The sequence below is a fragment of the Salmo salar genome, chromosome 09 (assembly GCF_965601325.2).
Source record: "Salmo salar chromosome 09, fSalSal1, whole genome shotgun sequence".
Lineage (NCBI taxonomy): Eukaryota > Metazoa > Chordata > Actinopteri > Salmoniformes > Salmonidae > Salmo > Salmo salar.
Genome location: NC_138299.1, coordinates 120,568,193 through 120,593,422, shown reverse-complemented (window position 1 = coordinate 120,593,422; position 25,230 = coordinate 120,568,193). Strand labels below are relative to the sequence as shown.

The following is a 25,230-nucleotide window of genomic DNA, read 5'->3' as shown; positions in this document are numbered from 1 at the left end:
GTTTTGCTGCGCCAGGACAACCCACAGTTGAGCTCAGTTTAACGCTGATTGGCAATTTGTTTTAAATTTTTATTATTATCAAGGGAGGCCAAATGCTTGCTGGCATCAATCAATCAAATGCTACAGCGACAACATGTCATACGCTTTTGTTCCAGACAGCATCAGATACAGTACATAGGCTACACATACTGAGACAGGGGGTCGCTGTTTCCCTCACTCAGATGATTCCTCCGGGAATTGATGTTAAATTATGAAAACACAAAAGAGGAAAGAGACATTATTTTATATATTTTATTGGTCAAATATCTGGGGAAGTCTGCCTTCCATTGTCATCCATGAATACAAGCCACTGTTTTCCTTATATTTTAGATCCTAATATTACACTTTATGAATCCACAACATATTGAAGATGGCCTTATAAACTGTCTAAACACATGCGTGGAATGAATTTTATTTCTGTAGCAGTTTGGTGTCACATGACTTGTTCATGAGCACGTGTAATTGACAGGGTCGTTCATGGACATGAGAGGGTGAGCGAGGCAGGAGAGACAGAGAGAGATGCTAGTGGGAGTTACCAGCGAAGAGACACGGCGGGGAATGGAGCGTACTTTTTGTTGATTGAGGGGGACCTACCGTGCCTCCCGCGGCAGAAGCGGTAGTTCCCTCCCCAGGACAAGCATCAGTTTCCAAATTGAACCCCGGGTGGTGGACATATATGGATATTTATAGGTTAAACAAAGAAAATCGTCTAGAACATCACCAAGACAATCCCGGAAATAACAGACGTACCCTCAGCCGGTCACGTAGGCTACGTTACTGGAAGCTTTGCGTTACTGATAGGTAATTGTACAATCAGCTGACAGATAGAGGACTATATTTTGCCAGTGCTACTATTATTACATGCACGTTGTTGAATTGATTTCTGAATCATAGCTAAGCTCACTCCAAAATAATCCAATATAGGCTATCTGTATGTTGGAATGAATGCAAACACGTGTAGGCTATATGTCTTAAGTTATTGGCTATGCATGCAGGCTATACACTGTAAGTAATGTGAATGCATAACAAGGCAGAGTGGCATGCGTTCTTCCGATTAGCTCTCTGACAGTGTGTTTACCCCCTCATCGTGAAGTGGAGAATTATTATAACCGATATCAATATGACGACTTTAATGTGTTGTTATTGCATGAAATATATTGTCATAAAAATATTTTAGGATTGAACTGTCGTAACAAATCAATTACTATTTAACTACCCGAGTCACTATAGCCCCATGTCGGAATAGAATATATTAGTAGAATATAATTTGTAAAAAATATTTAAAGCTATTTAGGCCTATTATAAGTTGGTCAATAAATGTAGGCGACGCTACATAAGATATTAGGCCTACGGTTAAATTTGTCTACAAAGTGTAGGGTCCCTTACAGGTTTCTTAATTTATGGAATATGAATAGTCTAGGCCTGGTGGGAAAATTAGGCTGATTTATGTTTAGCTTGAGTATTTTGTCCCAAGCATGTGAGGCTATACGATTAGCCTACTTATTATAGGCTATAACGGTAATCGCAGTCAAGTAATTATTGTATCATTTTGTTTTAGAAACATTTCAAGCTTCTGAATACCAGAAAACATTTCAATAGAAGACAAATGTGAAACCATGTAAAGAAAAATCATGAACGAAAGAAAAACGGTGGCAATCAGACTTTTTAATATGAAACTTTCCAAAGCTGTGGCACCGCTCCTCTCGCAGCCTCGGCAGTTGTGCTGCACTCTCGCTCTCGCACGGTGGCTCCCGTAAAAAATGAGGCGAGGACGTGGGCTACGTGCGCATCTAGCACTAGACGAGATGAAATGGAGAGCTTGGAACACACGGACCTTTTAAATCCAAGCTCTTCCCACGGACACAACAGTTTTCCAGCCTCCGGTGAGAGAGTGACAAACGGTGAACACATATTTGGAGCTGCCGAGTTTCAACCTTTCCAAACCAACATGGGACTTAATGGACTAAACGGCTACTGCCAGGGCATAGCGCCGGTTGGGAGCGCCACGGCCGCGGAATTACTGTCTGGTCTGGCTTCAAAAACAAGTTCTTCCAGCATCACGGTTTTAAAGAAACAGTCGAATACTGGGCTGCCGTTCTATAATGGTGGGATTGTGTCTCCGTCCGCAACCATTGAGGGCAGCCACAGTGGGGTTTTGGCGCAAAGTCCCAACGGTTACCCTCCGCAAGTGAAAGGGGTGGGGGAGACATCCAATGGCCTTGCGCAACCCCTCGGCAGCAGAGCACGCCTCGTGGAGAATGGGGACAGAACACAACATGAGAAATGCATTCTTCTGTTGAAGAGGCCCAATGGTGACCCGCAGGTCAAACAGCTGCACCATCGGAAGCGGAGAGGTGAGGAGAACCGGGACATGGGTTCTGAGACGCCCAAAGGTTGTGCCTTGTCAGTGGGTTCAGGTTTAGGTACTCTAGGTATGATGGCCTATGGACCAGGTGAGTCGATAACCCCGGACTGCAAACGGAGACGAGTGGCGGAGAGCGAAGTTCACAAAGCGGAGCCCTCCAAACCCGGTAAGGCTGTCCTCCCGCTTGCTGCCAACGGCGACAACAGCATCAACAATAACCATAGCAACCACAACCACTGCGCCACCCCTCACCCCTCTTTGCCCGCCCCTCACAACAACAAGCTGCACCACAATGTACACAAGGTGACGCTGCTGGGCCCCGGAGTTGTTCCAGGCCAGATGTCCCCGGTGGAGGCCAACAGCATCCGGTCTCTACCGTTACCGGCCGGGGCGGGCTGGTCGGCGGAGAGTATCGCCCAGCAGTACATTGTGCCCTGTCTGACTTCCTATGGTATCTGTGTGAAGGACGGTTTCCTGGGGCCACGGCTGGGTGAGTCGGTGCTGGGCGAGGTGGAGAGTCTGAACCGCAGCGGGAAGTTCCGGGGGGGTCAGCTGGTCAGCCAGAGGAGCATCCCCTCACGGAATATCCGTGGAGACCAGATCGCCTGGGTGGAGGGGCACGAGCCGGGGTGCGAGGGCATTGCCATGCTGATGGCACACATCGACGAGGCCGTGATGCACAGCGCTGCCAACGGGCAGCTGGGGGACTGTGTCATCAATGGACGCACCAAGGTGAGAGATCTGGGAGGGTGGGGGAGGCCCGAGGGGCAGGGTAGCAGGTAGAGGCGGTGGGTTTGAGGACAGGAAGGGACGGCGTCATCAATTGGGGCACCAAGATGAGGGGAGATGTGGGACGAGAAGCTGGGGAAGAGAGAAATATAGAATTGTGGAAGGGAACAGGATGAGCTGGGGACTCAATGTCATCAATGGCCATATCATGCTGAGAGGAGGATGAGGAGTGAGAAGGAGGAGAGACTGAAATAGAAAGGATTAGTACCAATGTCAACGTTTTATATAATTCTACGCCATAGATGGGGGGGGGGATTAGCTGCGATGTCCCATTTAGATGACATCATCAACTGTGATCCTGAACTGGCGCTATTATATCACTGATAAAGGGTGGGTATGTAATCCTGTCTGTTCTCCTCCCTGTCTGATTCAATGTGATAGGGCCACACCCTCAGGTTACTGGGGCCATAGCTGTCCTATATGCCCCTGACTTCTCCCATGCCAGTTTATGCCCCTATTGTCATGCCACTGTTTATGCCAATGTTCTCATACCGCTGGCAGCAAGTCAACCTTCTGGAGCTATCTGGTCTGAGATCGGTGTTTCACTAGCTTTGAAGACTGTTTTTTCAATCGCTCACCCGTACGCAAACAAGGCATTCTTGTGGCTGGTTTGGTAAGGTTGTGTGTGTGTGTTTGATTGGTTGGTGTCTGTTCGGATGGCTGTGTACGTTTGATTGTTTGCTTGCCTAGCCGATCGTAGGCTACTTTTGTATGGCTATGTACGTATGCGCTTGTTTGGATCGTTTTTGTCTTTGTGTGTTTGAGATTATGAATGTATGAAAGAGTGGTTATTTTTAACCATCCTTAGCATAGCGTAAAACGTTGATGTTACAAGCTTAGACAATGGCCAGACATGACCGACAGGTTTGGGTTCAATTCAAATTGAAGTCACTCAATTCAGGAAGTAAAAAAAATATATGAATGAATAGTTTCTCCTTTTCAGTTTATTAAGAATTCACTGAAAAGCCCTGTTCAATTATTTAATTGGAATTTCAGTTGACTTCCTGAATAGACTGACTTTCATTCGATTACCAAAGAGCGGTAGTTGGCTGCAGTGCTGTTGGCTGTCAGTTAGCTTGCTCAGTGACGCAGGTCTGGATATTTGAGCCAGGTCCTATGTCTGTCCTGCGTATTATGTCACGGTCCTACGTCTGTCTCGCCCAATCTCACTGCATTCTCCCAGGTTTCCATCCCACCCTGACCCAATTTCTCAGCCCACTCAGCCCTCTCCCAAAGCAGGGTTCAGACCTATCTAGTCCTTGGTTCAACTAGACTAGAGCATGGTTTGAGTCCTGCATAAGCCGCAGTACGTATACTGAATATAACCCTATGTGTTCACTGTAAGTCACTTTGATATAATCTGCTAACTAGTGACTGTTGTATTAACATATCTCAGTTGTTCACTACTGCACCTTGACCCCAGGGTCTCCCGCTTATCAGTGGGGTTAGCCATTGCAGGACTGTCTAGACTTTGTTACGCCACATTTACTCTAAGAGCTTGAAGTGAAATATTTATTTGAAATATTTGAAGTAGCCAGGGGTGGTTCTGGGGGGGGGGGGGGGGCAGTGCCCCTGTGACAACAATTTTGGACCCCCTTATGGCCCCCCTAAATGTGGAGTATGAAATAATTTTTACATAACTAATTTTTGCTATCATTCTTTTTTTTACATCCGTTATTAGACAGTGGCAACGCGGAACACTAATGATTATGAACATGGTCTTTTGCCTGCTAATGCCTGCAATGCAGTGAAGAAAACGATATGACAACAATAACGTCTAATGTAACTGGCCCGTCTAACAGTACAACTGGCCCCAGCTTGGCCCCCCCAGTTGAAATGGTCTAGAACAGCCACTGGAAGTAGCGGTGGTGGGGATAGAAGTCGTGGTAGAGGGCGTAGCACTAATAGTTGTGGTAGTTGTAGCCTTAATATAATTAGTAGTAGTAGCTATAATGTAGGGTACTACTGGTAATAGTAGTAATAGTTGTGGTAGTTGTAGCCTTAATATAATTAGTAGTAGTAGCTATAATGTAGGGTACTACTTTTAATAGTAGTTATAGTTGAGGTAGTTGTAGCCTTAATATAATTAGTAGTAGTAGCTATAATGTAGGGTACTACTGGTAATAGTAGTAATAGTTGTGGTAGTTGTAGCCTTAATATAATTAGTAGTAGTAGCTATAATGTAGGGTACTACTGGTAATAGTAGTAATAGTTGTGGTAGTTGTAGCCTTAATATAATTAGTAGTAGTAGCTATAATGTAGGGTACTACTGGTAATAGTAGTAATAGTTGTGGTAGTTGTAGCCTTAATATAATTAGTAGTAGTAGCTATAATGTAGGGTACTACTTTTAATAGTAGTTATAGTTGAGGTAGTTGTAGCCTTAATATAATTAGTAGTAGTAGCTATAATGTAGGGTACTACTGGTAATAGTAGTAATAGTTGTGGTAGTTGTAGCCTTAATATAATTAGTAGTAGTAGCTATAATGTAGGGTACTACTGGTAATAGTAGTAATAGTTGTGGTAGTTGTAGCCTTAATATAATTAGTAGTAGTAGCTATAATGTAGGGTACTACTTTTAATAGTAGTTATAGTTGAGGTAGTTGTAGCCTTAATATAATTAGTAGTAGTAGCTATAATGTAGGGTACTACTTTTAATAGTAGTAATAGTTGTGGTAGTTGTAGCCTCACTAGTGGTGGTAGTTGGGCAATTCCATGGTAACGGAATTACGCTGAGACTCACATTTCACTTTAAAATGTATACCGTACAAAAACCATTGATTTCAAAGTTGAACAAACCATAGAACTCTATGCACAAGGACTACTTTGAACAATTTCACACAAAGTTTTACAAAAACACATTACATGAAGAACTGTGCAGATACAAAGTTTAGTAACCAAACAAATCTGAGATTTTATCAAGCTTTGCAGTCATTGTGCTTTGAAATCAATGTTTGTTTTTTGTTTGGCATACATTTTAAAGTAAAACAATCTGAGTATTTCCATTATAGTGGAATTGCCCAGTTGTAATGTAGGGTGGTAGTAATAGTTGTAGCTTTAGAAGTAGTAGTAACTGTAAGGTAGAGTAGTAGTAATAGTTGTAGCTTTAGAAGTAGTAGTAACTGTAAGGTAGAATAGTAGTAATAGTTGTAGCTTTAGAAGTAGTAGTAACTGTAAGGTAGAGTAGTAGTAATAGTTGTAGCTTTAGAAGTAGTAGTAACTGTAAGGTAGGGTAGTGGTAGTCATAGTGGTACTGCAGTACTTGTGGATTTAGCCTAGCGTGCGAGTGGGGCACCAGTTCCAAGGTTAACAGGGTGTGTGCAGTAGAGATGTGAGGGGTAGCAGCAGTACCAGTGTTCAGTGGGTCAGAGCTGTCAGAATACATTTGGGATCTACACCTCTCGTGGGGTGCAGTGTGTGCGTATGTGCTCGCGCGTCTGTGTACACTACATTATCAAACCGCAGCAGTGAGGTGACCCCGTCGGAGAAGTAAAGAGATACACCTTGTCCCCACAGTGACATTCTTTCTGTAATACCCAGACACCATGTGTTTGAACAGAGTCGTCACTCTCCCAGTCATCAGCCCTTTGCTCCTCTGTCATGGAACTGACTATTCTTCTTCCAGGTCAAAGGTTATGCTTGCTCTGGTCCATGAGTGTGGCAGGCAGGCAGCTGATGTTAAATGGGTTAGTTGAGCCACAAGCCAATGTCCTTGCTCATATGTTCCATCACAACTCCCCTACTCTTGCCTTGGCATACTGTGCCATCTTGAACGGAAAGAATGTCCGTGCTGTGTGTTATGTGATGTGGTGGAAGTGAATAGAACAGTAGCAATGAGTCATAGATCAAGGTTTGAATTGAGGGGGTGGAAGTGGGCGAGGCAAAGATTAGAATAACAGAAAGGGAGGGAGGAGTTCGGCTAATTTACAAGGTCATTGCGCCAGCAGTTCTCTGCTCTTTAATCTTTCTTCTTTTTTTTTTAAGGTGCAATATGCAGAAATTTCTCTGCCATTTCCTGGTTGCAGAAATTCTACTAGTTTGCCTAATTTCAGTTTGTGACAAAACAAGCAATATATAGTGTAGAGCATCATTGTACCAACTAAACTGCTGTGAAATATGTTTTCAATAACCAAAAATATTGTATTTTTAGGTGTTAGAAGTAAAACGTAAACGAGGCAAAAACTAAACTTAAGAAAGGGGAGCATAGAAATAGTGCACATAGAACAGATCTACCGCTTCTAGGACTTGCTTTCAATGAGAATGACAGATCTATAATGCATATTTCTATGTGAATTTAGTCAGGTCTCCCAAAAAGTTACATATTGTAGGTTTTAATACTTTTCATTTATTGTTTTTTAAATCGCAACAGAATCACAACAAAAGCTATATACAATTACCCCCAACCTGAAACTTGCTTTTGTTTTTTTGTTTTCCTATGTTGATCTGTACGTAGCTCCGATCTGTATTAGCCTACTGTCTATATGGCTCAGTAAGTACTGTCCCCCACTATTGTTTCTCTCTAGTGTTATGTGTATATTCTTTCCTTTTGTCCTTCTTTCTCGTTGTTCCCCCCCTTCTCTCTTTCGGTCCTCTCTCCCACTCCCTTTCTCCTGCGCCTTATCAGCCCCTCTCTAGCTTCTCTGCCAAACTATTTCCCCTCCGTTTCCTTGGTAACAGGGCCATACAGAGCGTAGCACTGCAGTGTGTGTGTGTGTGTGTGTGTGTGTGTGTGTGTGTGTGTGTGTGGCCCAGAATAATGCCACCATAGCACCAGCTGGAGCTCAACCCAATGCACACTCAGCAAACACACACCAGCTCTAGCTCCATCCAAGCACAACGCAGCAGCGACAATATATCACAAGAAAAGGTGCAGAGAAAGAGTGGTAGAGCGAGAGATGGGTAGAGAGAGAGAGAGAGAGTAGTAGATGAAGAGAAGAGTGGACGAGAGAAGGACGAGGAAGATATCTTAGGTAGGGAGAGATGGATGTGGTTTCGAAGGAGTGAGATGAGAGGTGGTTCAGAGGGATAGACGGCGCACGATGCAGCAGCGCCAGCCGTATCATAATGAGTGTCTGGTGCAGTGTGCCCTCAGATGCCCCTCCCAGAGAGCCAGCCGCGCTGCTGCACACAGGAACAGCCAGGGAGATGCTAGCAACTAGCATTTAGCCTAGCGCAGACACGATCCAGTACCAAGCTAGCTGCTAAGACAAAGAGATATGTAAAACAAAGGATGAGAGCTTTATATAGGCTTTAAGGTACTGAGAGGCTCACACTGCTCTCACTTCCTATCCTTACCCATTCAGTTTACAGAAGCCTGAATGATAATGTAACCATTACACTCGAATGCAAAAACAGTTTTAAAGATGAGCATTTACTTTCCTCTGGGTGACCTCCTAGGGGATTTTAGTGCTTGTTGTTTGTCCTAGGAGAGTGGGCTCTGGAAGAGCATGGTTCTTGTGATCTCGTCGTGTTTTGGAGCTTTGTACAGCAGGGGTTGATGACTCATACTGACTCAGAGCAGTCCGGACTGCGGTTCGGTGTCCTATGCCAAACGGTCCCACATCTTTACTTACTGTATGAACACATGCCCACTCACCTTTCAAGTGATTCTCACATACGGAGAGCACTTCCCAAGCGCAGTCCATCTTGGGTTTGAAATTCAGTGTGTCACTGTTTGTGTCTCAGTGTGAGTGTGTTCTAGTGTGTGACTGCCTGTGTGTTTACGTTGTGTTTGTTTGCGTGTGTGGTCTCAGATTATGCTGACAGTAGACTGGGTCGGTTGCGTATGTGTTTGCATAAAGAGTCACACTGGGGGGGGGGGTAGTGTGACGTTCTGATTTACAGGGCAGGGGACAAAATGAAACAGAGTACATAGTATAAATGACTGCTTTGTCAGGTTACTGGAAATGGGGGAGCACACACACACACAGAGACACACCCTCAGCCCTGTGGTTAGTGTGACTCAGGCAAGATGGGGTCCATCACCAGGCATGACTCATCAAGGCAGATCAGCTTTTACTGCTGAGTTGATTTCAGTATGGAAACTGTGAGAAGATGGCTATACGATTAGAGAGGTGAAGAGAAAGATGGAAATATAATGGGATTTAATGGTTGAATATCCAATAAAGTTTATTTCACTAGAAATAAACCTGTAACAATACACTCGTATCTTTTCCTATTTGCTTCCAATAGTTCACAGGCGGGCATGGCGCATTACTTCATCAACTTATGTCAGTGTCAGCTCAGCTGGTTAGTCAGGCCCGAGACTTACTGCAGGTCCACAGAGAGCCATAGAACCCAATGCACCTGTATCGATCCCTGGACAGGCTCCATCTGTTCTTAGCTCAGCCTTACTGACTCATCCAGAAATACACAGGCCGGCTGAACACACAGAGTTCACCTCAGTCCAACACATTTATCACTGTCTGATCGGCACAGAATTTGCCATCACAGCCCACATCAGCCCAGTCCAGTATAACCCACACAGGCCCACTTCAGCTAAGCTCAGCCTGGCAAATCCCCAGCCCAGTATACACCTACCTATCCCAGTGCTAGCTAGTTAACCTAGCACTACCCTGATACTCTCCCCTCTCTCCTGTCTGTCTGTGTGTCTGTCTCGTCAGGATCAGGCCCTGTATTTGTTCAGCCTTATCTCCCTCCTGCCTCTGTCCTCCATGCCCCTTATCTGCTGGCAGTATGCTATGCGAGCGTGCTCGGCCCTTTTTATTTTTCTTCTTTCCAGGAACAGCCTGTTCTCTCTCTCTCTGGCCTTCATCTTGGCAGGCAGGCATGCGGGCAGAGACAGGAGGCAACGCTATTAGGGCATTAATGCTGGTGCCAGTGGTGTCCATTAGATTGGCACAGAGGCGCCGAGAGATTTGAAGAGAGATTGAAGAAGGCTGATCTGATCGCGACACGTCGGGTCATGCCGTTTGAATGAGATCGGAGGGCTGGGAGCAACAGGAGAGGAGAGCGGCAGGGATGCCGTTGTATGGTCACGGTGTTTGTGACATTCATATGCCGGTTTGACTGACTCAGTTCTGGTTGACTACTGGCTTAGATCTCTACTAGCTCTTGTTTGGACTGTGTCATGTCTATATGAACGCTGGTGTACAAGAACTTAGTTTTTTCAGCTTTGTGTGTGTGTTTGTGCACGTGTCTATATCCTCCAGACTAGGGCTGTGCTGTGGCACGGTACATGTTAATTGCGGTTAAGTATGCAACAGTTGCACGTGCTCGCAGGTCAAAAAATGTGCACTTATAAAATACTACATGCATACATGCAGTGGGCTGCAATCTTCAACATCATGGTCAGTGCAAGCACCAAACATATTATTGGCTGCATATCTACCACTAAGCATCAAAGATCTATTGGCTGTATATCTACCACTAAGCACCAAACATATTATTGGCTGCATATCTACCACTAAGCATCAAAGATCTATTGGCTGTATATCTACCACTAAGCATCAAAGATCTATTGGCTGTATATCTACCACTAAGCACCAAACATTGTATTGGCTGCATATCTACCACTAAGCATCAAAGATCTATTGGTTGTATATCTACCACTAAGCATCAAACATTTTATTGGCTGTATATCTACCTCTATAGTGCTTTTCCCATTTGTTCCGTTGACATTTTGGTGAGGGTAATAAGTGAGGTTAGGGGATGCGAGGTTAGAGGATGCGACTATTAGCGACTAAAACATTCTGGAAGCCCGCTGGAAGTGCTTGACAACATATAAATGTTCACCAGCATTTCTCTGTGCCCTGACACTGATTGCTTAGCAACAGAGCAGAGTGAATTGAGACTGTGATTTCCATCTCAATCCCAGATAAAGAGCTCTTCCACAGTGAGTCAGGATCAACGCAAATGCCTTAGTAAGGCCATTCTTTCCCAGAATGCAACACCACCACCCATGGTGCTGATGACATCATATTTCCCAGAAGCAGCCTGACCCTGTCGTGAATGAACACCCCCCCCCCATCTGTCAAAACACAATACATAACATTAGAGCAGCCAGCCGTATTTTGAGTGTTCTTAAAAAACTACCGTACTGATTATACCGTATATGTTCACTAGCCAAACCTTTAATCAAGTCTTACTTACAGTCCATGTCCTGTGTGTTATACACCACAATGTTATCAGTTGAATTATGTAGCCACGTTTAACAGTCCCAGTACAGTAAATCACATCGGGATTACTGTAATGTCTGTCCTCTACACACTGACTCCTGGAGGGACTTCAGATGAGCTCTGTCCTGGCTGTGTGTGTGTGTGGGACTTGTTGGTGGGTAGAGATCAGCGGGTTGGGGCTGGAGTCAGAGGTTAATGAACACACACAGCATGTGAGCGTCGCGTGGTAATGAGGCGAGACGATGGTGGCCGGCAGGCTGGCCAGCCAGAGAGTCACACAGGCAGAAGGGAACACTTGTACTTTGGCCTGTATCACTCTTCCATAATGAGACTGAGCCAGATTATGGTTTGACTACAGATGGGCGTATTTGGGCGACATTTTGGTATCCTGTGACTGTTCACTATGTCGGATATGATTATTGGGGTGTGTATTTGACACAGCTGATTTGCATCATGGTATGCAAAAGGCTGACTGGCACTGTAATGGATTCAGTGGATTTGAACATGAAGGACTTTGTCGTCACTTTGTATTGAAGCTTCTGGGCTTGACAGTTCTGGAGTGACACTGAATGATACTGTCTTCTCTCCCTGCTCGCTCCTCATTCCTTGCTGATAACTGAGCCAATATTTGTCTAACTGAGCCTAGCTGGAGTGAAAGAGGAAGTCAGCCCTCCGCTCTTCACCAGTGTTTACTCTTCCCCCTTGTACTCTGTGATGGGCTTGGAGAGGGGAGGAGAGAGAAAGGAGAAGGAGCTATGGAGGGACAGAGGAGAGGGAAGGTAAAGACAGAGAGAAAAGGAGGAATCATGACATAATTATTAAGAGAAGGGAAGACCAGGTGAGAGAGAGAGAGAGAACAAAGGGAGGCAGAGAGAAAAGGCAGTGGAAGGGTGAGAAAAGAGAGGCAGAGTAAAACAAAAGGGAGAAAAGGTTCTTGTTCAGAGTCGGTGAAGGGATGAGGTGTACTGTACTCTCCAGGGTCCTGATCTGTATCGTGATAGAGTATCTTTGCCCTGACAGAACACACCGTCACCGGGACCCTGATGGCTTTCTCTCTCACATTCCTGCTCTCACACACACACACACACACACACACCAAACCTGACCCAAACAACCTCCCCAGCAGAGATACAAAGGCTAGGGGCCCGATTCCGACTCGAGTTAAGCGTGAGTAAATGGACCGTAATTCAATTTTTATGCACTTCTCTATGCATATTCTGACCTTGAACGTAAGCATGAGAATAGCATGCTTTTCACCCGCTATTCGTTTTGGGTGGAGATGGAATAAATGAAGGTGTGGCAGAGGTGTGTCTACAGATACACCGTTTTCTGACCTTGATTTAATTCCCTAATAATTACACAACCTTTACGAGCGATGAAACCAAGAATAACGTTTAGAGAACCTACCCGGGTTCCAAGTGGAAACCTACTTCATTTTTTCCCCGATAGAAATAACACCATTCTCCATGCTTGATAAGAGCTAGGTAAATGAGTAATCCATTTGGATAAGGGAATTGTAAATATAAATGACACTTGTTTTAGTTATATTTTAACTTGTAATCACCGGAGACAAATGTGAAACCGGTCGTATGGCAGAAAACTGAAATTATGAAACGCTGTGCCAATATGCAGAATTTAAATTGTATGGCATTTTTAACTTTCAGGGATGGGCACTCTCGAATATCTTATTTATAGGCTACCCTGACTTTCTCTGTTTACTATTTCTGTCATGTTAAATATTACCCACTATCAGTATCCACCGTCAGTAGGCCTAATAACAACAACACATATTCAACTGCCAATTTACTGTTAGTTTCATTCAATTGGTATAGCCTACATTATCATTCCGTTTACATTGTTTAGTTTACCTTCATTTGCTTCCTCTGCAAAATGACGGCCAAGTGGTTGACTTGGGGGCAGTTCCACAGACACAGATTTAAGACTAGTCTTGGACTAAAAAGCAAGCTCAATGGATAATCTTTTGAAAATACTTTTTATTTCAGTATTAGGCTTAATCTGTGTCTAGAGAAACAATGGCCTCTGGCTGGCATTTCCCCTGCTAGGCAAGGCTGTGTTAAAGACTCGTCCATGTGCTTCTCTAGGGATGTGTGTTTCTGAACGGGCTGGGAGTACACATTCCTTCGCTGCACGCAGCTATGCGAAAAGCTAACACCACAAATCACCAACACCACATATCACATAGGCTGGGTTTACACAGGCTGCCCAATTCTCAACTTTTTCCCCCATTTTGACCAATCAGATCAGCACTGAAAAATATCTGATGTGATTGGTCAAAAGACTCATTAGTGGGAAAAAAGATCAGAATTGGGCTGCCTGTGTAAACGTAGCCACATTAGCATGTCTAAATCCAATACCACACATGGTGAACACACATTACGCATGACCTTGTTCAATACTAATCCTAATAATACTGTGTCAAAGGCTCTGATCCAACACCTCTAGAACACCAAAGGGTGGTTCACTCATCACTCATCAGTATCAAGCCCACTGTCCTGTCCTCCACAGGACCAGCTAGTTAGTGTTTGAGTACCGTCTTGAAGACGATAATCCATTTCTTTCTCTATAATACAGTTCTTAGAACAGTCCGAGTTTATAGTAATGAGTGACCTGTAATGTATGCATGCGGGTTAGAAGTGGAGTGGTCCTACACAACAATGTTTAAGACACAGAGAAATCATTGGGACACTGACTGTCTCTATACAGAACCAAGTGACTCTGAGTGAGTATAGTAACCTATATGGTGCCCTATGGAGTGGAATTTCATCCCTACGAACACCAGTGAAGGGGTTAAGTAACCATACACACAGCAGAGCCATACCACGTCTACTGCTCACCGCCTAAAGCCTCTTACCTGATTGGTGGGTAAAGGTTTCGGCCCACTGATGATACGGTACAGGCTCAGTGGAATGGGGGTGGCGACATGGCTGCCATACCCGGCCATTATGGCTTAAAGGCACAGCGTCTAGTTTCACAGCGCAGACTGAGTGTGCATGCTTCACTCTTCACACTATTAAAATGGTCCATGGCACAAAACCCTTATTACAGAACCGCCGTCACGTTAGTAGCCAAACAAAACCCTAACCCTTGTAGTCCTACAATTACAGGTTAAGTGGAAGCCCTAAAGTTGGCTACAGGGAGGCCCTTACTCTCTTTATCATCTTGCTTAACTCAACAGTGCTCTCTCAGAACCCATATATAGGGTAAACCGTGCTTGGTCCCTGGTGAGGAGGATGGAAGTTTCCCAGCTCCCAAGGCCAGGCCAGGCTGTTTCCCTGCCACCCTACCTCCCAATGCGGGGGTGTTCCAGTTGCCTCAGGGGGAGGGAGTGTCTGGGTTGTGTTTTTATAACACCTCTTAAAGGGGAACTGCACCTGCTGATTTGGCCTCTTTTTTTCCTATTGTTCCTCAAGAAATGCTGGCGGCCATGATAGAAGCCAAACATGGTGTGGTTTGATGTGGGTCCTTGCCACCACCAAGACACACCATAGAGTACCACAGTATGAGTCATAATACCCTCAACCTAGCGGTCAAAAGAGGGAAATGGTTCCAATCGTTTTTCCACCATTTTTCCCATAGGAGATATTAGAAACGCTTAAAATAAGGGCTGTGTTTTGTGTAGACTTACCCTGGCATGACAATATGATAACCGTGTAAATCTCTCTCGGACAAGGGGACTTATCAATATAGTCGGCAGTATTTACACCCCCCAAAATGTTTTACGTTAATTAGCTGCTAATGTGGCTATCATAAAGAACTACAAATGCCATGATGATTTGGATTAGACTGCTGAATTGTGGCACAGGTAAGAATCTCTGGATTAACTATCTAATGTTAATTAAATGTAGTCATTAATAAATTGGCAACATTTCTTTAAATGAACAATTCTTTGAACTGTCTTGTGCAAGTTTTAAATGGACACAATAGCTGTTAGCAAAGGTGTCAGCTAGAGATGATGTGCAGGAGCTTGCAGGGATTTGTAGTGTTGCATGATGTCTACTTTGATGCTAATTAGCATTTTCGAATCGGAGAGTAAATAGAGCCAGATATACTGATAAAAGTCACCTTGTCCGAGAGAGATTTACACGGTTATCAAAACATCACGACGGGGTAAGCCTACACGAAACACAGCCCCCTTATTTGAAGTGTTTCTAAAAATCCTCTATGGGAAAAATGAATGGTGGAAAAATTATTGGAACCATTTCCCTGTTTGACCATTAGGTTTCCAGGGTTTCTGAATCAAGTGCACCTACCGCCAACAGCGCAACACAAATAAATGAAAAGGGAGTGCAAGCCTTTATTGTTGTTGGCTTTCATCCAGAAATGTTTGAACATCGGCGAGTCGATTACCACTGATGTAGAATAAAACAACCATTTACATAATACCATAGAAATAGCGTTCTGCCAATATAACAATGTGCAGCTTTCATTGTCTTTCCCAGCCGATACAGATACTGGTGGTGGTAATGGGGCTACCTTGGCAAATATATCAGAGTGGTCATACCTTCCTGTGTGGTGCCCAGTATACAACAGGAGTTTCCTGATCCTGGTGTAGAATACATAGGGTTTCTCCCTCCCCATATTGACTGATTTCAATTCAATAATTAAAAAAAAGATGAGACATCATTCAGAGACATCAGTATCAAGCCCATCTGTCCGTCATCGCATCATCTTACAAGTTTCCATGTGCTGGCTCCATACATGTTTCTGTGAAACGCATACACACTCAGTCACTGTTCAGTTATGCCTCAGGATGGCATGTCCTTTTCATTGGAGTCGAGGGAGACTGGCAAGGGTACTTGTGTCGCATTACACACTTTTATTCGGAGGCCTTGCCAGACAAGCTGTAAAAATAGCAAGTGAACAGTGAATACAATTATTTTTGGAGGTCGCTAAACCATTTGCAATCACATTGCTGGACATGTAATGAAATCCAACTTTGCTCCTTTTGGTAGGTCCCGGAATCCATTCATGACCAGAGGATCACTCTGGCACCCAACTGTGCACTTTGTCTATCAGAAAAACAGGGTCAACGAATGTCATCGTCGCTCAATTATAAACATTCTGGAAGCTAATTCTAAGCTTTACATATGTAGACTGACTGGGTGCAGATTGGAGTAGATTCAGTCCGGTGTTGCCGTTACACTATGTAACCAACTGTGACATGTTTTGCTATGGCCCTGGGTTGGTTTAAGTTTGTTTCTGCTAGTTAGTACACTATTGTAGTCATACATGAGTTAGCTAATTAATACCACCATAGCTGCATCCAATATTAATTTGTGCACTAGACATAGGTTGCACATCAGAGGCTAATGTGACTGTAGTCGAAATTACACTAACTTAGAGTGGCATGGAAATACGATGGCTTTACTAAAGTAGGCAAATAATTGTTTGGGAACCATTTTGCCATAAGATGTCAAATTTTCTTTAGAGAGATGGCAATGTTGCCATTACTGTTAGCAAAGTTTGTCAAAAAAATAGCTAGCTAGCAATGTTAACGTTAGCTTGTTAACCTGTTGGGGATAGGGGGCAGTATTTACACGGCCGGATAAAAAACGTACCCAATTTAATCTGGTTACTACTCCTGCCCAGTAACTAGAATATGCATATAATTATTGGCTTTGGATAGAAAACACCCTAAAGTTTCTAAAACTGTTTGAATGGTGTTTGTGAGTATAACAGAACTCATATGGCAGGCAAAAACCTGAGAAGATTCCATACAGGAAGTGACCTGTCTGACAAGTTCTTGTTCATCTTGGCTCTTTTTATTGAAGACTGAGGATCTTTGCTGTAACGTGACACTTCCTACGGCTCCCATAGGCTCTCAGAACCCGGAAAAAAGCTGAATGATATCGAGGCAGCCTCTGGCTGAAACACATTATCGCCTTTGGTAAGTGGCCGATCAGAGGACAATGGGCTTAGGCACGTGCACGAGTCGACCCCATGCATTATTTTCTTTCATCTGTTTACCTAAACGCAGATTCCCGGTCGGAATATTATCGCTTTTTTACGAGAAAAATTGCATTAAAATTGATTTTAAACAGCGGTTGACATGCTTCGAAGTACGGTAATGGAATATTTAGAATTTTTTTGTCACGAAATGCGTCGTGCTCGTCACCCTTCTTTACCATTCGGATAGTGTCTTGAATGCACGAACAAAACAGAGGATATTTGGATATAACTATGGATTATTTGGGACCAAACCAACATTTGTTATTGAAGTAGAAGTCCTGGGAGTGCATTCTGACGAAGAACACCAAAGGTAATACAATTTTTCTTATAGTAAATCTGACTTTGGTGAGTGCTAAACTTGCTGGGTGTCTAAATAGCTAGCCCTGTGATGCCGGGCTATCTACTCAGAATATTGCAAAATGTGCTTTCACCGAAAAAGCTATTTTAAAATTGGACATATCGAGTGCATAGAGGAGTTCTGTATCTATAATTCTTAAAATAATTGTTATGCTTTTTGTGGACGTTTATCGTGAGTAATTTAGTACATTTTTTGTAAATTCACCGGAGGTTTGCGGGGGGTATGCTAGTTCTGAACGTCACATGCTAATGTAAAAAGCTGTTTTTTGATATAAATATGAACTTGATTGAACAAAACATGCATGCATTGTATAACATAATGTCCTAGGTGTGTCATCTGATGAAGATTATCAAAGGTTAGTGCTGCATTTAGCTGTGGTTTGGGTTTTTGTGACATATGCTAGCTTGAAAAATGGGTGTCTGATTATTTCTGGCTGGGTACTCTGCTGACATAATCTAATGTTTTGCTTTCGTTGTAAAGCCTTTTTGAAATCGGACAGTGTGGTTGGATTAACGAGAGTCTTGTCTTTAAAATGGTGTAAAATAGTCATATGTTTGAGAAATTGAAGTAATAGCATTTCTAAGGTATTTGAATAACGCGCCACAGGATTCCACTGGCTGTTACGTAGGTGGGACGATTTCGTCCCGCCGACCCTAGAGAGGTTAAATAGGCGTCCCGCTAGCGGGACACCTGTCACCAACATCCGGTGAAATTGGAGGGCGCGCAATTCAAATAAATAATCGTAATATTAAACATTCATGAACATACAAGTATCTTATATCATTTAAAACTTAAATTATTGTTAATCTAACTGCGTTGTCCAATTTACAATTGGCTTTACAGCGAAAGCATACCATGCGATTGTTTGAGGACGGCGCCCCACATCAATGTTTTTCAACCAGCACAGGCTTCATAAAATCACAAATAGCAATTAAATAAATCACTTACTTTTGAAAATCTTCCTCTGTTTGCAATCCCAAGGGTCCCAGCTACAACATGAATGGTTGTTTTGTTAGATAAAATCCTTCTTTATATCCCAAAATATCTGTTTAGTTGGCGCCATCGATTTCAGAAATCCACTCATTCAACATGCAGACAAAGGTGTCCAAAAAGCTACCGCTGAACTTTGTTCAAACAAGTCAAACTATGTTTCTATTTAATCTTCAGGTATCCTAAAATGTAAAGAAACTATAATATTTTCATACGGAAAGAAGTATGTTCAATAGAAAAGTAAAATTAGTAAGTGTGTGTCCTCTTCACCGCGAGCCACCAGACTGATTTTGAAACGGGAGTCTTTGTACAAAAACTCATAATTCTTGCTCGTTTCTGAAGAAACAAGCCTGAAACAATGAACAAAGACTGTTGACATCTAGTGGAAGCTATAGGAATTGCAATCTGGGTGCTGGAATTACATAGAACCCATAGCTTTCCATTATAAGATCCTGAGAGCTCAACCCAAAAAAAATCTGGTTGGTTTTTCTTTGTAATTTTTCCTGCCATATCAATTATGTTATAGTCTCAGTCATTATTTTAACATTTCTAGAAACCTCAAAGTGTTTTCTATCCAATGCTACCAATTATATGCATATCCTGGCTTCTGGGCCTGAGTAACAGGCAGTTTACTTTGGGAACGTCAGTCAAGCGGAAATTCAGGAAAATAGACCTTAGCTCTAAGAAGTTTTTTAAAATACGGTGGTCCTCTCAATCTTAGTTAAGCTAGCTAAAGTTGGAGTATTCACAATCATGACAATCGCAATCATGATGTTATTGTGTTTCCAAGCCAAATCTGAATTGTATTGAGGTAGGCTAATGTTAGCTAGCTAGCAAGCTATGCTAGCGATAATGGTGATAATGATTATCAAAATATACATAACAAGATACATAACCAGAAGTCTATTGTCTAGCTACCAGTATACTCACAACCACTGGGGACCAACGAACTCCCACCTATTCTGCATGATATAGGGTCCTTTGGCAGGGCATGCAAACCATAGTTGTTGGCTATGCATCCTGCTGGAAGCATGCATTCCATGGTCAATGTGTATAGGGCTTTTCAGTGTCAAAAGGGTGTGATCCTTTGAATGCATTGGTTGGGGGTGATGAAACAACCAAGCCCCATTCAATAAAGGGAAGCGAAGTGGGCGGAGGGGAAATTTTAAAGTGGAGCTTGGCATAATTGTAATCCAAACTCAACCTTCATTTACTCGTTGTAACGCACTGAGGTTCCAAACTCCGTTTTAGACGAGACTGACTTTATGACCAAAATGATCATATTTACACTTTTTAGTCAATTTTGACACTAGAATAAATGTTTCTGACTCATATCGATGCTGTTTTCAAAGGGATTAGTTGTTTTTCAGGGGCAGTTACTCTTTTAAAGGCAGTCTGGAGAAGTGTGTGTCCCCCTTTTCTCCCCAATTTTGGAGAGCCAACCGCACAAATGTGTCGGAGGAAACACCGTTCAACTGGCGACAGGAATCAGCCTGCAGGCACCCGGTCCGCCACAAGGAGTCGCTAGAGCACCATGAGCCAATGAGCCCCCTCCCGGCCAAACCCTGCCCTAACCCGGACTACGCTGGGACAATTGTGTGCCATCCTATGGGACTCCCAGCCACTGCCAGTTGTGGCACAGCCCGGGAATGAACCCAGGTCTTGCACTGCAATGTAGTGCCTTTGACCGCTGTGCTACTCGGGAGGCCCGAGGTGTGTGTTCTTACTGTAACCGACTGTAACATCCCCGTCTTCTCTCCTCAGGCTATGGTGGCCTGTTACCCAGGTAACGGCACAGGGTACATCCGTCACGTGGACAACCCTAACGGTGACGGCCGCTGCATCACCTGCATTTACTATCTCAACAAGAACTGGGATGTCAAGGTACAATGGAACATTGAGTCTCATACATCTAATCTACTGTACTTTATAGTCCCACCAGATTTTCCCTGTCAGCCATTTCGAACCGGCAACCCTCTGGCTACTCACCTGCCTCTCTAACCTCAAGGCTATGGATAAGGCACTGTGCATCTAACATGACACCTATTTGTGTGTGTGGTCAGGTTCAAGGAGGTCTGCTGCAGATCTATCCAGAGGGGAAGAGTGTGGTGGCCAACATAGAACCGCTGTTTGACCGTCTGCTCATCTTCTGGTCTGACCGCAGGAACCCACATGAGGTTAAGCCAGCCTACGCTACACGGTGAGTGACCACACATACACACACACACACACACACACACACACACACACACACACACACACACACACACACACACACACAGGAAAGGCTATACGGACACGCTTGGTGCACAAATTGATGATGTATGTCACGCAGCTGAGAGTCGAGTGGAGACAAACAGATTTTTTGGTCAGTTCAGTCATTCGTCCTGATGAGCTCTTCCCAGCTAGCTAATTTATGCTTGTGGCTAGAAAGTTCAGTGAGAATTTCAAACTTGTCAGCCGATGTTGGGACTTGTGTTCAGAATCATTCAGTTTTTAAATTAGTATTTAAAAAAAAAAAAAAAAAGTTTTACTATAATGCCGTAGTTGTAATTTTTTGGGTGAAAACCATGCTTTAGCTGTCATCCTGGCCTGATATTAGCTACACTATCTAGATACTTCCCTGCTCGCCAAGAGGGCCCCTTGGTGTTGTTGTGTTGCCGGCATGCGGCACAAACTCTTCCCGTTGAGCAGTAACGTTAGACTGTATCATGTTGACACCCAGGTGGTTACTACCACATGCAGTACTGTGTATTTTTTCTTGTGTAGGCTGCTATCCTACTCAAAATAAAGTGGGATGGAACAAATTGGCTACATTAACCCCTCGCCAGCGACATGCGATACGGCTGCCACGTGGGAAGCAACTACAAAGCACCTCGATACAATACCGTTGCACCTGCTTGTCGATCACGTTAGCTAATTGGCATGTCACGGTGACATCCAGATGCTGACCAATACTAGAAAGTTATTTCTCCCTCGCATATCTAAATAAACATCTCTTTCTTTTACCTGTTTGAAGTAGCACCGTGCTACTTTTGTTGCCAGGATAACCTAGCTAGCTGGGAAGGGCTCATCAGGATAACTGACTGAACCAAATCCACTCAACTCTCAGCTGCGTGACATACGTCATCTATTTGTGCACCAGGCGTACCCGCATGACCTCTCCCTCCGCACACACACACAAATGCATGCTGACATGGACTCACACTGGGGTCAGAGAGGTGATACAGAATGTACATTTACAAAGTCACTGCATGCTCACTGAGACGCAATGCATCCAATCTCACACACACACACACACACACACACACACATGTCCCATAGGTATTGTATACTCAAACAGAGATTTACGATGTACTAAGGCACACTAAGTCATTCCCAGAGAGGTATTTGGATGACTCCCACTGCTTTCAGTTCCCTGAAAGTGTGACACATGGTTTGACCATAACCACATCCACTCACCCCCCCCCCCCACACTTCCTCTCTCTGCCGAGCCGTTACAACCTTTAACCCACTTTATCGCCTTCACACACAGTACAGTATCTGTTCACTAAAGGCTCCTAATGGTGTTTTGGAAGCTTTTACCTGCTCTGTTAAAGGGATACTTCAGGGTCAGATGAACTCATGGATACCATTTGTATGTCTCTGCATCCAGCATGAAGGAAGTTAGAGGTAGTTTCGCAAGTCAATGATAACTAGCGTTAGTGCAATGACTGGAAGTCTATGGTATCTACTAGCATGCGCTAACACTCATTAGCAAATTCCTTCAAACTGCACGCAGACAACATCAAAATGGTATCCGGGAGTTCATCTGACTCTGGGGAAGTAGATAAAGGGCTTCATTGCCAAAATCCCGACGTATCCCTTTAACAGATTATAGATCCACTCTCATGCTGATGATCCACTGTTGAGAGAAGTATGAACTCAGCCAGAGCCTATTCAGACTCCTGCCTGATGTTGTGATCATGCACATGATCCTTTCAAATAAATACTGAATGCTGGAACGCAGTAGTCAGAAGTACGCCACAAAAATTTGACACGTGATTGGCCTGATTCTAGTTCATTAGTTAGTCTTCTCCTCTCTGTCTGACAGCTGGGGGGTGAGGTGGGGCTCAGGACAGGAAGAACGTATTTCCTGACTGGGATTGGGGTCAGGGGTGGAGGGAGGGAGGGGGGCGGTTGGTTCAGTTGCAGCTCTCGTGCTTGAGGGAGAGAGACAGGAATAAACAACACAACCCCACTGAGAAGCCCCACAGGAGAGGCAATGACCCTGAATTAACCCTCCACTGACCAAAACCAGCTCAGACTTAACCCTCCACTGACCTTATATAGCACAGGCTTAACCTTCTCCTATTCTGTCCTATGCTGTACTATACTGTACTGAATTAGTCTGTACTTGCTTGTGAGCTGAGAATCTCTGTTGTCAGTCTGATCAGATCATCGTGTGTTACAGCTATGCCATCACTGTCTGGTACTTTGATGCCAAGGAGCGGGCCGAAGCCAGAGAGAAGTACAGATTGGGTGAGTTACAGTTCTGAATGTCTGACTTACATGTAATAGCGTGCATGAAACGGTTGATGCACTTTTGTACAGTCCATTTTTCAAAAAGTATTTTTGACTCTTGGCTCCACTGCCATTTCTTGTGTCCATAGCAACCGGACAGAAAGGTGTTCAAGTGCCCGTCACTCAGAACAACAAAACCTAAATCTTGTTCAATCCCGCCCCAGTGGTTTTTGGATGTGTATGTGCCTACCTGGCCTGCTTTTGGAAATCTTATTCTGACACTGTTAACTATCAGTTAACTATCACTGTTCCTGCCAGTCATCTGAAACAGCTCTTTATTGGTTGAGAGGAGATACGGCAGCATCTGATTGGGCGGTTGAGGGAAAGAGGGCGGAGATAGAACACAGTGGACTCAGTTGGTGAATGGAGCGAGGCAGGGTCAGACTGACTCAGGTGGCATTAGGGCCAAAGAGGATGAAGATGACTATTAAAAAGACAACAAACAGAATGGACAGACTCTTGATTTTGCCTTATCAATAATCAGTGCTATTATAATCAGAAATAAATCTTCTTTGCTCTCGCAAAATTTTCAGCTCAGTCAAAAGATAAGGGGTAACATACAATAGATGTTTCTCCAATCAGAAAGCAGGCCTAAGGAGACAGGAGCACCATCTGCGGGGTCGGAGGAATACGATTGCATCTGGTTTTCAGGGGAAACTGAAAAAGAGCCTGGGAGTTGTCTTCTGCTTTTGGACATTAACAAGACGATACTCCATCTTAACTCCACCTCCACATTTACTAGATTGGTTCAACAGTGCAGAAGAGAGCCTCCCCCATGTAGTTCTCTCCTCTCATCAGGTTAAGACAGTTAGGGAATTGTGATGGGAGGTCCTGACATTCACACGCATCGTGACACATCCAGCGTGTTGCCTCAGCTACACCCAGCCATCAGTAAACAACACACCGTTAAAGAGGAAGTGACCTCACAGGAAATGGTCCTTGACATATCATAGAGTAGTGTGGCATTCAGCTCTCCCAGCATTCATGTTGTTGGAGACCCTGTTAGGGTAGCCACCTGCCACCAGTATACAGAGAAGACTGAAGACTCTCTTTATCGCAGAGAAACATGAAGACTCTTTAACTCAACTTTTAACTCAACTAGTCAACAGAAGAAAAGTGCTTTCACAGCCTCATCGATAATGTTTGTTCATGTGACAGTCAGTGAGAAAGGAGTGTGTCATGTCAGAAAGCAATGTAACAATTCCAAGAGCGTGTTTTTGTTTGTGAACGTTTTTGAAGACGACACCGACACTAAGGTGAGTCGAAGGCAGGTCGAAACAGGGTTTGCTGAATGTTATAGGGTGTAGGTGTGTGTGGGTGTGTGTGTGAGAAAATGTACTGTACAAGCAACCCTGTTGCTAGTACCTTGGTGGTCCCAATTGCACCTGTAAGACCTACTCCTCCCTATACGGAGACTAGAGGCTACATCAGCACTATCATCACCTACAGTGCATTCTGGTCAACTCAAACATACCTAAGCCAAACCCTCAGTCAACCTTGTTATACTGCACAGAAGCAAATGTTAATGCACAGAAGGGTCTGTGTGAAACTACTGCAGTGTCTCTCTGTTTGTCTTACTATACTTGTGGGGACTAGAAGTCTCCACAAGAATAGTAAATAAACAAAAATTTGACTATGGACATTTTGTTTGTCCCCACAAGGAAAAAGTATATTTCTATGGGGTGTAGGGTTAAGGAAAATATGATTTTGATTGGGAATCTATTGTGCCCCCCCAAAAGGTTAGTTAAATGTGTGTGTGCGCACACCCTGGCCTTGAATGGGGGTGGGGATGCGCTTGACTGTGATTGTGTGTGAGATAGACTGGGTAAGAGAGAAGTAAAAATATGACTTCAGAAATGCTATCTGTGAATGATCAGTGTAAATTTAGAAACTGCTTTTATGCTGTGGATAATATGGTTGAGATGCAATAGTGACTAAAACAATGAGAACAAAAAATGTTGCCTCCAGTTTTTTTCAGACATTTTGCACTATTGAATTAAAACGTGTTTTTGTACAAGAA

General features: G+C 43.8%; 1 protein-coding gene across 1 annotated transcript; it reads left to right on the top strand.

Moving 5' to 3' along the window:
- Window positions 1-692: 692 nt before the first annotated feature.
- On the top strand, window positions 693-25,230 carry egln2 (egl-9 family hypoxia-inducible factor 2). The gene is given in 6 exon segments (NM_001165346.1): window positions 693-840; window positions 1,598-3,136; window positions 20,412-20,531; window positions 20,711-20,847; window positions 23,101-23,168; window positions 23,300-25,230. Coding segments are annotated over 5 exon segments (1,665 nt in total). The 5' UTR covers window positions 693-840; window positions 1,598-1,849; the 3' UTR covers window positions 23,353-25,230.